Source organism: Pithys albifrons, chromosome Z (assembly GCF_047495875.1).
Source record: "Pithys albifrons albifrons isolate INPA30051 chromosome Z, PitAlb_v1, whole genome shotgun sequence".
In the NCBI taxonomy this organism is placed as follows: domain Eukaryota; kingdom Metazoa; phylum Chordata; class Aves; order Passeriformes; family Thamnophilidae; genus Pithys; species Pithys albifrons.
In genome coordinates, this window is record NC_092497.1 from 8,784,598 (window position 1) to 8,798,958 (window position 14,361).

Consider the following 14,361-nt stretch of genomic DNA (forward strand, 5'->3'; position numbering starts at 1 on the left):
ACTTCCCCTGCACAACCCTCAGCTCCAGCATCTTCCCTGCCACACAGGTCACACTGACTGCTCTCCACTTTCTCTCCCCTTCTGCTTTCTCCTTTTGAAAAACTGTGTCTTCTGTTTCACCTTTCCCAGTCAACGGGGACTTCACATCACTTTAAAAATTTCCTAAAACAATGAAGTGTGGCTTAGCTACGTCCCTGACAGCTCCCTCATCACCCAAGCCTCATTCTCAGTGTCTCCCAGGGACCTGTGCAAATTCAGATTCCTTACACCTTCCCCAACTTGATCCACTCCTCAAGTGACCTTGGGCTCTTCATTCTCCCACTCCCTGCATTTCCCTCTCTCCACTTGGGCAGCGTGGCTGGAGCACTTGCCCTTGAACACTGAGGCACCGAAGTCTCTGACAACCTCAGCCTTCTCTTTCTTCACGAGAGCCACATCTCCCCCTTCCTTCCACACTGGGCCCTTTAGACCTCCTCCTTCTTTTGATGACAATGTATCTACACAAGGCTTTCTGTCAGCCTTCACAGCCCTGCACAAACTCAATTCTAACTGGGCCTTGGATTCCCTACCCTTGTCCCCACCTTCCACTACATTTTCCATCTATTCCACCAAAGACCCCTTCTATTTTCCGCTTCCTGAAAGCTCCTTTTCTTCCTTTGGAGTTTACTCAGTAGGTCCTCAGCCATCCATGGAGGCATCACAGCCATTTCCTCCTTCTTGGCATGTGTTCAGCAGGAAATTCAGATATTATTTTTCGGTCATGCTGCCCTCCCAGCCTCTATCCCATGTCATTCTGTTCAGTCTTCTATGTGGGCCACTGAATTAAGAGTTGGACGCAATAATCATTGTGGGTCTCTTCCAACTCAGAATAGTCTGTCATTCTGTGATTCTACCAAGCAGATCCTTCAACAGACCCAAATCCGCTCCCCTCAAGTCCACACACTGACCTTTCCATGTATCCTCATCACTATCCCAATGATCTCAACTCCATCATCCCGTGCTCACTGCAGACAAGGCTGCCTTGCTACACCACATGCCACAAAACCTCCTCCCTCTTCACCAGCACAACATCCACCATGGCACCTCTCCTCCTTGGCTCCTCAATCACTGCTGGAAAGAACTTGCCACTGACACTCTCTAGGAACCTCTGGGATTTCCTGTGCCCTGCACTCTTCTCCCTCCAACAGATAATGGGGGATTCAAATCCCCCATGGCCTTGGGAGCGTGAAGCTGGTTCCAGCTGCCAAGAGACGGCTTCATCCACTCCATCCTGATCGTAAGGTGGACTGTACCTGACCCCCACTCACACATGCCTTTTCCCTCCCTTCCCTTCAATCTTGATGACTCACAAGCTCCCAAATGCCTCCTCCTCCTTCCCCACACACACTTCCACGCTCTCCACATGGATGCTAACATGGACTCCCGCTCCTGCTCCTTGTCCCCATAGCATGTCTTTCTGAAAAAGGGGAAAACCTTCCATTCCAATGCTCCAGACACAGGAGCCAGCCCACCATGGCTCCCTCATGCCCAGGATATCACACCACCCAGCCCTGCGCACGCCTCCACTCCCTCTCCTTTGTTCCCCATACCCCACTGGACTTTGTGGAAAGGCATCAGAGCCTCCAGCCAAGCCTTCTCTGCTCCAGCTTCAACAGCACCAGCTCCTGATTCAGCCTTTCCCCCAACGCAGGTGCTCCTGTTCCCCTCAGCAGCTTCTTAGTCCTACACAGCACCACCTCCAGGAGCTCCACATCTCTTGGGTAACATGTAGCCTGGAACCCGAGAGAGTGTTCCAGAGCAGCCCTCTGGTGATGGACACTGCTGCAGGGGAGGGCTCTGGTGATGGACAGTGCTGCAGGGGAGGGCTCTGCACAGTACTTTGATTGACTGCCGGCATTCCTCCTTCGATCTCCAACCAATTCATGAACAGACACAGAGAACGCACAAACAGGTATTTCCTCCAAGGACACACAACTTTAGACCACAGAAAAGACAAAAATAATGCAGGAAAAGCAGAAGCAAATCTCTTCCCTTCTTTATAAAGACTTTCTTCTGCCTTACTTTCCCCATCTTAACAACTCCAGACACGTCAATGGGGGCACCCCCATCCAGGAACACTCCAGTGCTCCATGACCTATAAGTATGGACACGTATCAAATTCCTGCAGCCCTTCACACATTGATGCAAGAGGGGATATCCAGGTTCCCAACACTGACATCATTGCACATCCTTACGTAACGTGAAAGAAAAACTGTGGCTAACATGAAAATAAAGGCAAGCCACAAAGTGAAAGGAAAACCCACCATCGCCGCCACAAGGACACTGCACATGCAAAAGACGCCTGGGCACACAGATACTTCCCCTGCACAGCACAGGCCATGCAGCTGCCCTGCAGATGACAGGGAACCCCCAACACCCGTCCCTGACACACCTCACCCCCCACGCCTCTGCACCAGCTCTTTCGCAGTCCACGCTCACCCGCTCAACCAACCTTGCCCAGCACAACACCCACACGGCCCTCCCCGACCACGGACACCCCAACAACTCACTGCCCCGACACCACCACACACCCCAGCCCACACTGGAAACCACGGCGGAAACTCGCTGCAATCAGAAAGCGGGGAAAGGAAACACAATGCCACACATAAAGCCGCACACCCGGCACCAGCCCCAGCACAGCAACCACCACCACCACCACCCAGCATCACCAGCCTGCTGCCCAGCACCACCCAACAGCACCCACAGCCCCACCATGCCTGCGCTCACAAGCCCACAGCCCCGACGCAGCCACGGCGCCCCGGCACTGCTGCTCCTGCTCACGGCTCTCACTGCCGCCCTCGCCTGCCAACACCTCGGCACCCACCAGCACACCTTCCCCTGGGACGCACTCCGCCTCCTCCACCACGTGGCTCCCAACTCCACGCAGCCCTGCCAACTCCACAACGCGCCCTTCTTCCCCGACACCCTCCTCCACACCCACCTCAACCCGCAACAAGCCGCCGCCACCGCCCTACGCATCCTCCAACACCTCTTCCACACCCTCGCCACCAACGCCACCGCCCAGCACTGGCACGCCCAGCCACGCCACCGCCTCCTCAACCAACTGCAGCACTACATCCACCACCTGCAGCTCTGCCGCCCCGACAGCGACAGCCTCTTCAAAGGCCCACGCAACCCGCTGCTCACCATCAACAAGTACTTCAGCCACATCCACCTCTTCCTCCACGCCCACAACCACAGTGCCTGCGCCTGGGACCACGTACGCCTCGAAGCTCAAGCCTCTCTCCAACACCTCCACAACCTCACACGCACCCTGCGCCCATAGCCCCGACACCCACACGCACACACCCACGCCCACAATGACCCTCCGGCACCCACCACGCACACCCACCTCTTGGCTACCCACACCCACAACCACACACAGCCCTCACACCACGCACCCGCACCCTCCAAACACTCACCCTCTATTTATACAACCACAAACACTTCTTTCCACAATGCCCTTCACCCATTTATTTAACTATTTATTCTCTTATTTATCACACAACAAATAAAGACCTTTAATAAAACCCTTGAGAGTGTCTCTCGTCTCACCAGCACACCAACGACCCTTCGGCACTGGGGGAAGCCTCCTCCACTCAGCACCTACGCCAGTCACTGACCCAAACGGGGCTCTGCACATCCCCTGCCCACTCTTCTGTCTGCCGCCTCCAGAAGCAGTCTTGCAGTGACCTCTTCGGAAAAAGTGCCAGGGGTTTGCCATCAGTTCCACAGTTATCTCTCACACCCTTATCATCTCTTCAGTTTCCATCTCCAACAACTGGTGATTTGAACTTGAGGCCTCAGGTCAAGGAAGAGCTGGAACTTGCGGAGCACATCCAGAGGACAAATAGCCAAAAGCATGGTTAATCAACACATCACTGCTCTTATAGAGAGAAGCTCAGGACGTTGGGTTTCTTGGGCTTGTAGAAGAGAAGGGTCCAGGCAGACCTTACTGAAGAATTTTAACCTTTCAAGGCTGCTGACAAGAACAATCCAAACAGAATTTTGAACTGCAACTTGAGTGCCAGAGAAAGAAATCTTTGGAAGGACATTTTACAGGAGCATGTAGTGACAGGACAAAGGGGAATGTGTTCAAAGTGTGAGAGAGTAGGTTTAGACGTGGCATTAGGAAGAAAATCTTTACTGTTAAGGTGGTGAGCCATTGGCACAGGTTACCCAGAGAACTCAAGGATATCTCATCCCTGGAAGTGCACAGACACAATTCGGATGAGGGTTTAAGCAACCTGGTCTAGGGGCAGGTGTCCCTTCCAACGACCAGAGGCTTGGAGCTACATCACTTCTATGGACCCTTCCTATATAATCCATTTTATCCCTTGTGTCAGGGAAGTTGTGTAGGGCAGTCTCCTTTGGTAGGGACCACACATGGAAGCAGGGGACTGTTGGGGAACATTATGCCTTTTCAGGCTACTGATCCAAGGATCAATTTGCAGGTGCCAGCTTCTGAGATAAGAATGGAATCTGTTTGAAAACCTTGGGCCCACACAGGAGCTGGAAATGAAGCCTGCAGAAGCCTTGCAGAGTAACACACTAAAGAACTCTTTTTCAAAGTTAAAAGAAAGAATATAAAGACTGCTTGGATACAGCAGTTTTATGATATATATATTACTTAATATTTAGCTATAGCCATGTGTTGTTAGCTTGCATGATGTGTGTAGGTTTTAGAATTGTGTTTAACTGTGTGAAAAAATAGGTCTACATATAACCCCTCCTGTAGTTTGTAAGATTCCTGAGCAGGAATGGATAAAAAGTGTTAATGTAAACACAGTTGGTCGTTCTTTCACGATTCTTCAAGTAGCTGTAACCTATTATGAAGACCACAAAATTAGATGCAGTCAAGTGTTTCATGTAACAACTAGAAGTTGTAGCCTCAGTCTAAAAGGCACATTGTAATTGTGTCTGTGAGAATTCAGGCATCATGACAGGGCGAGTGTGAAGAGGGAGGCACAACATAGACACGTGATGGGCTGAGCACTGCCCCATTCCCTGTCCCCCTCTGCCACCCAGGGGAAGGATGGTAGAGAAAATCATGAGGGAAACAGAGTCCAGGAAAAGGTGTGGGGTGTGGGAAAGGTCTCTTTTGCATTTAGCTTTATGATCTACTCATTATTCTACTCTGATTTGATTGCTGAATTAAACTAATTTTCCCAAGTCAGGCCTGCTTTGTCCCTGACAGTAACCAGCGAGTGATGTCCCCATCTTCATCTCACCCCACAAGCCTTTCATGATGTGCTTTTTTCTCTTGACCATCTGAAGAGAGGAGTGATAGAGCAGCCTGGTGGGCACCAGGCATCCAGACAGTGCTAACACACTACACCGTGTCTCTCCTGGCTCTGCAACTTCAAATATTCTGTCATTTTTCTGCCCTGAATGTAGTTCCATTCATTTCAGTTTGCAGTTCTTCCAAGTACCATGACTTTCTCAGGTCACAAGAAGGCATCTTTTCACAAAGACCTCTTTCAAAATTTATATTAAAGTGCTCAACTTTGTGTTTTGGGGTTTTTTATATAGGATCTGCAGGTAGTCAGGGCTGTGTCTAAATGATTCTTGTAATCACTTTTAACTGTTTGGCTGCCCCAAGCAGGGAAGATCTAGTATACTGATTTGGACCTTAAATTATGTCACTTACCAAGTGATACTTCTTTCCCAGATCATTGCTCCATTCCTGCCTCTCCAGATACACTGTATCACTTAACCATGTTCTCAGTTACACAGTTGTCCTAGTTCAGCAGGAGGGACCAGCTAACCCTGTGTGGTGGTGATCAAACCGGTGTATTCCACCCCCTCTATTCATTCCCCAAGGTCAATGGGTCATTAGCAGCAGCTGCCCAGGGAGCCATTATCACCTTCACACCCAGCCTGAGGGGGGCGGAGCTGCTAATGGGCCATCAACAGCTCAATACCCCCTGGCTCCCAGAGTTAATCACCCATTGTGTGAGTCCCCGCCCAGGGGGAGGGACTGAGTGCTCCCTGAGGGTACATAAGTGGTGGGTAAGAAGACCTCGGGAACCTCTCGTCGGATCCAGAGCAGCAGCAGGACCTTGACAGGAGGAGATCACCGCTCTCGCCCAGACCACAGCCCTCGCCTGCACCAACAGGTTTTTCTTTTCCTTTTGCTCTGGACTTGGGGGAACTACAGGGGTCTCAGCCCAAGGGCAAACAAACCCCCTTGGGTTTGTGCCCCAGGACACTGGGTTATACTGCTGGGGTTTTGTGAGTTGAAAGCAATTTCCCTTGTGTGTCAGTGTTGTTATTGTAATATTATTATTAAATTTTAGGTCTGACTTATAATCTCTCTCGTGGTGAGTTCATTTGCCCTGCTGGTTCACCTTTAAACCAGCACAACAGTATCAAATTTTCTCTCAAAGATACATATCCTAACTTCCTGAAAAGAAAATTCTTCACTTTTTTGCAATCTAGGCTGAGGCACTTTTTGAATCTGTCTCCAAGCTCAGCCTGTCTCACATGCCACTTACATTCTGGATCCAGGTAACGAAGAAAACTTTGCTCTCTCCCTCCTGCAGCTCATCTCATTTTTTGCCACACAAAGATCTCCACCTATGACGGCCTTCAAAACCTGCTAGACACACATATGGGCTCCCCATTTGTGTACCTGCTGTTCAACTTTACCTCTTACTAAAAGAACATTCATGCTCACACGTCATTTACATTTGACAAAATGTCCTAATGTTGCCACAACAACTGGAGATTTCTCCACTCAGAGCACAGAGCACATTCACTTCTATTTACAGATTTTGCAGATGGGACAAGTCAGTTGCTCCATATCAATTTACACTACCTTAGTGTAAATTTAGAAAACAAGGTATTTTTAAAAACCCAGAATACAGAACATGAGAAAAAGTTCTTAATCACCATTAAACAAAACAATTTATGTGGCACAAATGATCAATACTGAAAACAACTTGTTTAAAATTAAATAAACCAAGTTATTCACTCACCATTGGCAGCCTGGACTGAAGCATCTGGAGATCATCATAACCGTAAATCTGCTTAAAAACAGATAAAAACACAAGATAATTATAACACTTTTCTCTGATGCTGATCAGTTTGGGGCTTTGAACAGAGTTTGACTTAGGCCCATTCTGCAGTAAAGCTGTACAGCTCTATGTCACATTGTGCTAATGGGGCATGGCAGCATTTTAAGGCTAGCAGAACTAAGGTTAAAATGGCTTGTCACTCTGATGTTGTTTCCTAATGACAGTAGTCCTCTGAGGGAAGTTTGCCCATCTTCAGTATGGTTTTCACAGATGCATCATTCCTCAGCCTATGAAAAATCTACAGGGCACTCAGGTTTGGGAGTAAGAACAACAGCCCTCTTTGCTGTAATCATTACTTCAGAGAGCAGCAAGATTTAAGATTTGATGACTAGACCACAAAGCAACCTATGGTATTGCCTCACATTCACAATTCGATATAGACAAATATATACAAAAGAATATAACCAAAAATACGTTGATCCAGTTCAGACACCAAAAAGTTATGTGCAATTTTTCAACTTGACAGACAGCACACATGGCAGATTTCAAACATTACTATGGCAAATCTATTCTAGTAACACAAACCTAAATGAGCATAATTCTATTCAAAGGGCCTAAAATCTGGTAACACTGAAAACCAACACCATGTGCATGTTTAGCTTCAACAGCAGCCAGATGAAGACTGTAACAACAGCTCTGCAGTTTACTACCAACAGTAAACCCCTACTGGATCTACTTCATATATTCTTAAGCACTTGGAACAAGAATTCCAGGTGCGACATGTGCCACCAGAAATGCCTTGGCATAGACAGTAGCAGGTCTGGAGGGCCCATTTGCACCAAGGGTTAAGCAATCAAGGACAGAAACAATGAAACTGCTTACTGGGTAGGCCGGGAGAAGTCCTCCAGGTCCCACAATATACTGGTTATGCAACAAGGGTGGTACACCTTGGGGCAGGTTTGGGGGAGCTTTGCCTGTAGAATCAAAATACAGACATTTTAACAAGCCTTTAGAAAAGAAAAGGCTTCAGCACTGAGACAACATAGCTCACAAGTTCTGGTGGCTGCACTGTCTTAGCTTGAAAGGAACAGAACTATGCAGAATAATTTTGTGCTGGTGGATGAAAATGCTCAAAAGAGCCTGAAGAGCTTAACCATGTGTTAACAAAGGGAAAGCACAGGCTACTTAAGACTGAAAACAGTCCCATTAGAGAACAGACTGATTTTGTAATTTACTGTGTCCAGCAGAATCACAAGAATTACAGAAACTTCTCCTTTCCTCAGTCCTCTCCTGAAGGCAAATTTAGCCATCAATCGCAATCTGAGGAAGCAAATCCTCTCCTTTCATGCTCTGCTCTGTCAACACATTCCCCTTATCACCAGCAACAGACTGGAAAGCACTGAACGTTGCCAGCATACTTTCTGTGGGTGACTTACTGCAGCTGGGAATAGCAAAGAGAAGAGGACTGAAATGGTTTCAGCTGCCTCTATGAGGCAGTGCTAGGAAGCAGAACAGTACGAGAACAATGCACTTCAGCTAGTTATCAGACACTTCACTTACAAGCTATGGAAATGAGAAATCCCTCTGCAAGTAACCTTGATCTTAGTATTTTATCATTCATTTCGCTTCATAGGATTTCCTTTTAGCAGTTCAGGTTTATTAGGCAAGAAAGAGAATTCAGCATCACTTCCACAACAGTGCAAGGAGCCTCGCAGCTTTCCCTCTCCATGGACCCGCTTTCTGAAGTGCTACTTGCTGTGGAATGACCCAGCACTAGACACTTTCCTCCTTTCTCTATAAGCGGAAGCAGGGATGTGACATGTGATAATGAGGACACTGCAGAATATTCTGATACTGCCAAATGAATTCAAGTCACAGAGAAGACTGAAATTAAAGCTAATGTGAACTCACAACCAAGAGGTGATCTCAACTTGGAGTACAAACTGAGTGAATTTTCTTGCCCCAAACTTCCCAAATCAAAACTGCTCTGCTGCCTATTTTTATAAAGCTCTTTGGGGGCAGAATGTGCTATACAAATGTCACATAACACCCTAACAAATATTTTGAATAGACAAAGCCAGGCAATTTTATTTCATAAGCCAGCAAATACAGCATGCTGGAAATGCCAGTGGAGAGTGAAGACTTCTTAGCGCAGTTATGGCTGGTGAGGTGCTCAAGTGACAGCCCTGCTGACTGAAATCCTCTGTCTATCCAGGAGATCTGTCAGTATTGCCAACCTGAAGACACTAAGGGAGTTGCCCGTGTGGTGGCAGCTGGTATGGACACACTGGTAACGCTCAGGCCAAGGCTGTTTGTAGTGTTCAAACTGCTTGCCATGCTGACAACCGAGGATGTGGTGCAAGTGGCTGAGGTTGAAGCAGCTGAAAAGGTTGTTGAGGGCTGGAGCGAAGTTGTGTTCTCAATACTAGTGTGCTAGAAAGGAGACAAAAAGAAGGGGGATCACAGAGCAAGAAAACCACAGTGGAAGAGGCTGGGGGAAAATATGAAAAACAAAAAAACCAACAAACTTTAAAATAATAGCAGCACATGCAAAAGATACACATTATCTGTATTCCAAGCAAGCAACTAAGTTGCATGCTTATGACTTTTTTTTTGTGATTCAAAAGAAAATTATTGTATGAGAGCCACATTCAACTGCTGTATCACCACAAAGTTATACCACAGTAACTCAAATGTAACATGTATCATTCCATCACCTGCATTTTGCCAGTTAACCTCTCCATTGCGAACTGCTAACAGTTCACATTTTGGAGATGCTTCAGATCGCCACTCCCGTGTTTAAATTTTTATAATAAATTTGTTACAAGACATTCTTGTTTTAATTTCATTCCTGCCCTTGCTGGCATGACAATTTCCCCTGCAGCTGTGTGTGACTGGCAAATCTCTGTGATAGCTACTCCTGATCTAGTACAAACCACAACTGGTGAAGACTTTTTTTCCCCACTAGAGGGCTGGCAGTGCCTTCCTGAGGGAAGGCTTTTGTTTCAGTTCTTGGGGTACTGGGACACACCAAACTTGAAGAGAGGCTCTCAGTTATCAGATAAACTTACTGTATGCCAAACATCTGTTGAAATACAAACAGGACTTACCACATGTGATGTGCTTGAAGACAACACTGAGGCAGGGGAGAGGCTGCTCTGATGGTTAGAAAGGGAGCTAGAAAGAAATTGCAAAGAATTAATAAAATTAGTTTTCTTTTAATATGTATATATGCATGGGTACATACACACATATATACACAAACACAGATTGGCAGTAGGACATTAGTTAAAGAAAAAAATTCTGAGGGAGGGTGTATAAACACACAGTTAAAGAAAAAAATTATCTGTAAGGGTGTGTACGAACATACACACGCAGGCATGTATATGTGTGTATATATACATACACTCCTACAATAACCTATTACCTTTTAGTGAAAAGGTTCAAGTAAAGAGTCACTATTACTAACAAGAAACACCTAAAACTCCCTTCACTTTTATTTTTCAATTTACTGCAACTTTAGAAACTAAGTAACAGTTGCTTCAGGAATAACATAGCAATGACTCCAAGACACAAGAAAATCCAAAATCAAAAGTAGCTACATGTAAACACAAGTCCTGTTTCTCATTCTTCCCCTGAGCAACCGCTGTTGCCTGACATAGGGACAGGTTTAAACTGAGACAGTGCTTTGGTTTGACTCACTGCAGTAATTCTCACATTTTAAGCTGCAGAATATTAACTTGACCAATTACAACTGAAGGGTGTTTGCCCCATAACTCATCCAGAGGCCTTTAAATGTCTCCCTGAAAGGTGACTGAAACTGGTTCTTAAACACCTGCACTGACAAAAGTTATACCTTACATTCCAGGTCAAGAATGTAACTTACTGTATGCAACACTCTCTACACTATGCAATCAACCAAATGAAGACTGAACAAAGGCAAACAAAATAAAGATAAAAAACACATACAGGGTTTAATGCTCGAAAAAGCCGCTCCTCATGTGAAATCAGAAGCAGAAGAGATCCCAACCATAAAATTATTTTAGTGCTTTGTAAGGAAATAGCCACAATAAAACACAGTAGTTTTCATACCAAAGCTGAGGCTAAATTAAATCCCCCAATTTAAGGGCAAACCCTTCTGGCAGCTCTTCAAAGTTCAAGGCCAGAATAAATCTTGGCAGTTTTATAGATTAACTTTGATCCTTTAGAACTGTTCCTCGTCGGCAGGAATTATGACACCACCACTTCAGGCAGCAGGGAAAGAAGTAGTTCAGTCCAATACAGAGTTTTAAACCACTCTCACCCCACTCTCCCCAGGCTCTTCTAACAAGCCTTAATTCACCATCTGACCTATGGCAGAGACACAGACAAGAGCCACCATCACAACCAAGTCAGACATGCCTGGGATTCAGGCATCATGACAACAGCTGAAACCTGGTATCTGTCCAGCAGCATCAACACCCAGCTGAAATTTCTATCAATGTACACAGCTTTTCAACAAATAAATGTGGGGAGAAGATGTTTCTAATGTGAATGGAGTAATTCTTGTTTGACATATTTACTACTTTATTCAACAAAAAACACCAGTGTATTAAAAGAGAATAAACTACTTCCTTTGAAAAAGAAAAAAAATATATTCCATCAAATCAGTTTATTCTATTAACAGATACAGTACAAAGATGAGTATGAAAAATATAACTCAACCAATACAGCTTCAGGATGTCACCTGATTGAGGACGAAGTTCAAGTAACAGGCACTGAGAACATCAGACAGACAGTGCAAATGATCTACATGCATTTCCAGGAATATCAATCTGGTATTTCAAATTATCTGCAAGAAATGTCTTAGAAAAAGGAAATACATATTTTCTCTGCAAAATTATTTCTTTTAAGAAATACAAATATAAATGAAACTACATTATTTCAAAATTAGCCATGAAATAAACTTAAGGAATGATTTCAAACTTATGACACTAAACAAACAGCAGGCACAAATCAGGCAAAATAAACTGGGGGAAATAATTTAGATTATTGAAGCAAGCTCCTTGAAATGGAAAGTGTACACACATATATATATATACATATATATATACACCCTGAAAACTTGGGCAGCAGCTGCTGTGTCATCAGGAGGCAGCCCAGAGCTCACACTCTGCAAGGAGAACCATCTGATTCTCCTCTGCACGACTCTCCCAACTCCAGTTCACATCAGAGAAGGGGACCCTGGTGCCTGACAGCCCCATAAAGAATCACACTTGCTCATTCTCCAGAACTGAGCCCCTGTTTATCACAACTCCTACAGTACCTGCTTAACTGGGAGAGTGAGCTGCTGGCCAGATCACTGGCCTGAGGCAAGCTGGGCAGTGCTGCCCCGTGCTGAGATGCTGAAGGCAGGAGCGAGGCTGTGGTGGACACCACGCTGGGCAGGGAACCAGCTGAGGGTAGTGAGGGAGAAGGCTCTGTCTTAGGTGCTGGAACTGATGAAGTAGCTGCAACAAGTTAAAAAGAAGCATTCAAAGACAAACTCCAGCCCACCTGACATTCCAGACTAGCTTCTGTAACACAACAGCATCCTCCCTTGGTTTACAAAATCCTGACCATTAAGAACTGGTAACCTTGTCAAGTAATTTGGCTATTTTTCCCTTTAAGCTCTTTACTAATAGATTTACAATTTTCACTGCTACACATGTAGTAAACTACAGTCTTGTGCACCTCACCTGCCACTATCTGAATTCTTAGTTTTTGCTCACAAGTAGTTTTAAAATTCCTTGGTTTTGGTTTGGTAAACACAAGTCATTTGTCCCTTTTCAAGGCACTTTACAATCTGGTTTTAGCTACAGCTCTGTCTCCATTCCAACCTACACAGCACCTTTGGTGACTGAGACTGAGATGGATGAAGTATAAGGGTACCCACAACTTATCAGTTTGGTGTACTCAACCTGAAGTGTACTTGGTGCAATAAAAGAAGTTTCAAAGAAAGCACAGCATTAATCATTTTTAATGGTTCTGGGGTTGTCAAATATTGACTCACTTTATCTAAGCTAGGTAATAACAAGTGTTAGGTTTAATATATACTTTTTAGGCTACACAGAGCAAAACTTTTTTAACACAGATGTGCCTTTCCAAAGGACCAGTATATTGTAATAAGGTGCTGAATAATTCTATTGCCCAACATGATTCTCAGCTGATTCACTTATCTCTTCTCCTGCAAGAATAATATAAAGAATTAGAGGCACTCAGTCACCAGTAGAACTCAGAAAAGAGCTGAGCCCTGCCTTTGGCTGGGCCATGCTCCCACACCACAGACCACTCCTCAGTGGGTCATCACTAACTTGCCAGGCATGTGAAGACATTTACAGACTGTCCACCAAACAAAAGTCAAATACACACTTGGAAGTTACACATCAGTTTATTTAATTTATTGATTTGATTTTCTAGCTGAATGACCGAAGGCAGGCTGTTGGGTTGCAACACAAACAGGAACAGAGAGCCCTTGGCCTTGGCAATACATGTGACAGAGAAGGAAATCCAAGGGATAAACAAACACAGTTATTAAAGCATCAACTATGTCACCTGATACCTCTTTGCAATACTTACACAAAAAAAGCAGTAAATAACACTTGAAATTCTCAGTACTAGAGCAGGGTTCCCTTCTTGAAGTAAAATTAGATGCCCTCAATACAAGGGATGGAATCACCATCTAAAGACCCTTACAAGATGCCTGAACACAATGTGCAAGACAGAGAAAACCAGGACACAAGTGGGATGGTCAGAGTCATAACACATCAGTCACATTCTGAACTGAGGGTTTAGGAAGCATGAGACCTGAATATTTACAAAGAGCAACAGTAAAGATGAGAGAAGACCAAGGAAGAACCTTACAGCACATACAGAAGGGACAAGGCCAGTATTTTCAAAGTTAGGAGAGAAATTCCAGAACACTTGGATGCAAGAAACAGACTCAGTAGAAGAAGACTGATTCCAGTTGATGTGCTTGCAATATCCAAAAAATGCAGATACATACTCTAAAGAGAATTAGCATAGGACAAGAGACTGATAAAGCAATTAGAGAGTAATTTAGAATATTAGGAATTCTCAGATCTTTGTTTTCTGTACCAAAAAGACAAGTCCTGCAGTGAATTGCAGTTTATTAATTCTGTACATCAACGTAAGAAAGTTTTCCACTTGAAAAGTTACCTTTAGCTATGCCAATCTTTTCCACTTTAACTTTACATATTCATTAACTCTTTGGGCATACTCTCCTCCTGCTCATTTAAACTGAATTTGGCACTAATAAAACACA

At 45.0% G+C, this 14,361-nt stretch overlaps 2 protein-coding genes across 5 annotated transcripts in view; one reads left to right on the forward strand and one right to left on the reverse strand.

Annotated features, from left to right (window-relative positions):
• Positions 1-14,361, reverse strand: part of UBAP2 (ubiquitin associated protein 2) — a 151,004-nt gene that overhangs the window by 68,536 nt on the left and 68,107 nt on the right. For 2 of the 4 annotated variants that reach the window (XM_071580539.1, XM_071580537.1), the window contains exons 17-21: positions 12,364-12,547; positions 10,169-10,235; positions 9,296-9,491; positions 7,941-8,032; positions 7,020-7,067 (exon numbers count right to left, since the gene is read on the reverse strand). In XM_071580539.1, the coding sequence (XP_071436640.1) occupies positions 7,020-7,067; positions 7,941-8,032; positions 9,296-9,491; positions 10,169-10,235; positions 12,364-12,547 (587 nt within the window). Of the gene's footprint in view, positions 1-7,019; positions 7,071-7,940; positions 8,033-9,295; positions 9,492-10,168; positions 10,236-12,363; positions 12,548-14,361 lie in introns of all 4 variants that reach the window. The other 2 variants (XM_071580538.1, XM_071580536.1) reach the window with 1 other exon arrangement.
• LOC139684589 (interferon-like) lies at positions 2,753-3,325 on the forward strand. The gene has a single exon (XM_071580696.1). It carries the CDS (start codon positions 2,753-2,755, stop codon positions 3,323-3,325), a length of 573 nt encoding a protein of 190 aa, XP_071436797.1.

Excerpts from the sequence above, each read along its gene's own strand:
- LOC139684589 (XM_071580696.1), top strand. The coding sequence starts at position 2,753 with ATGCCTGCGCTCACAAGCCCACAGCCCCGACGCAGCCACGGCGCCCCG.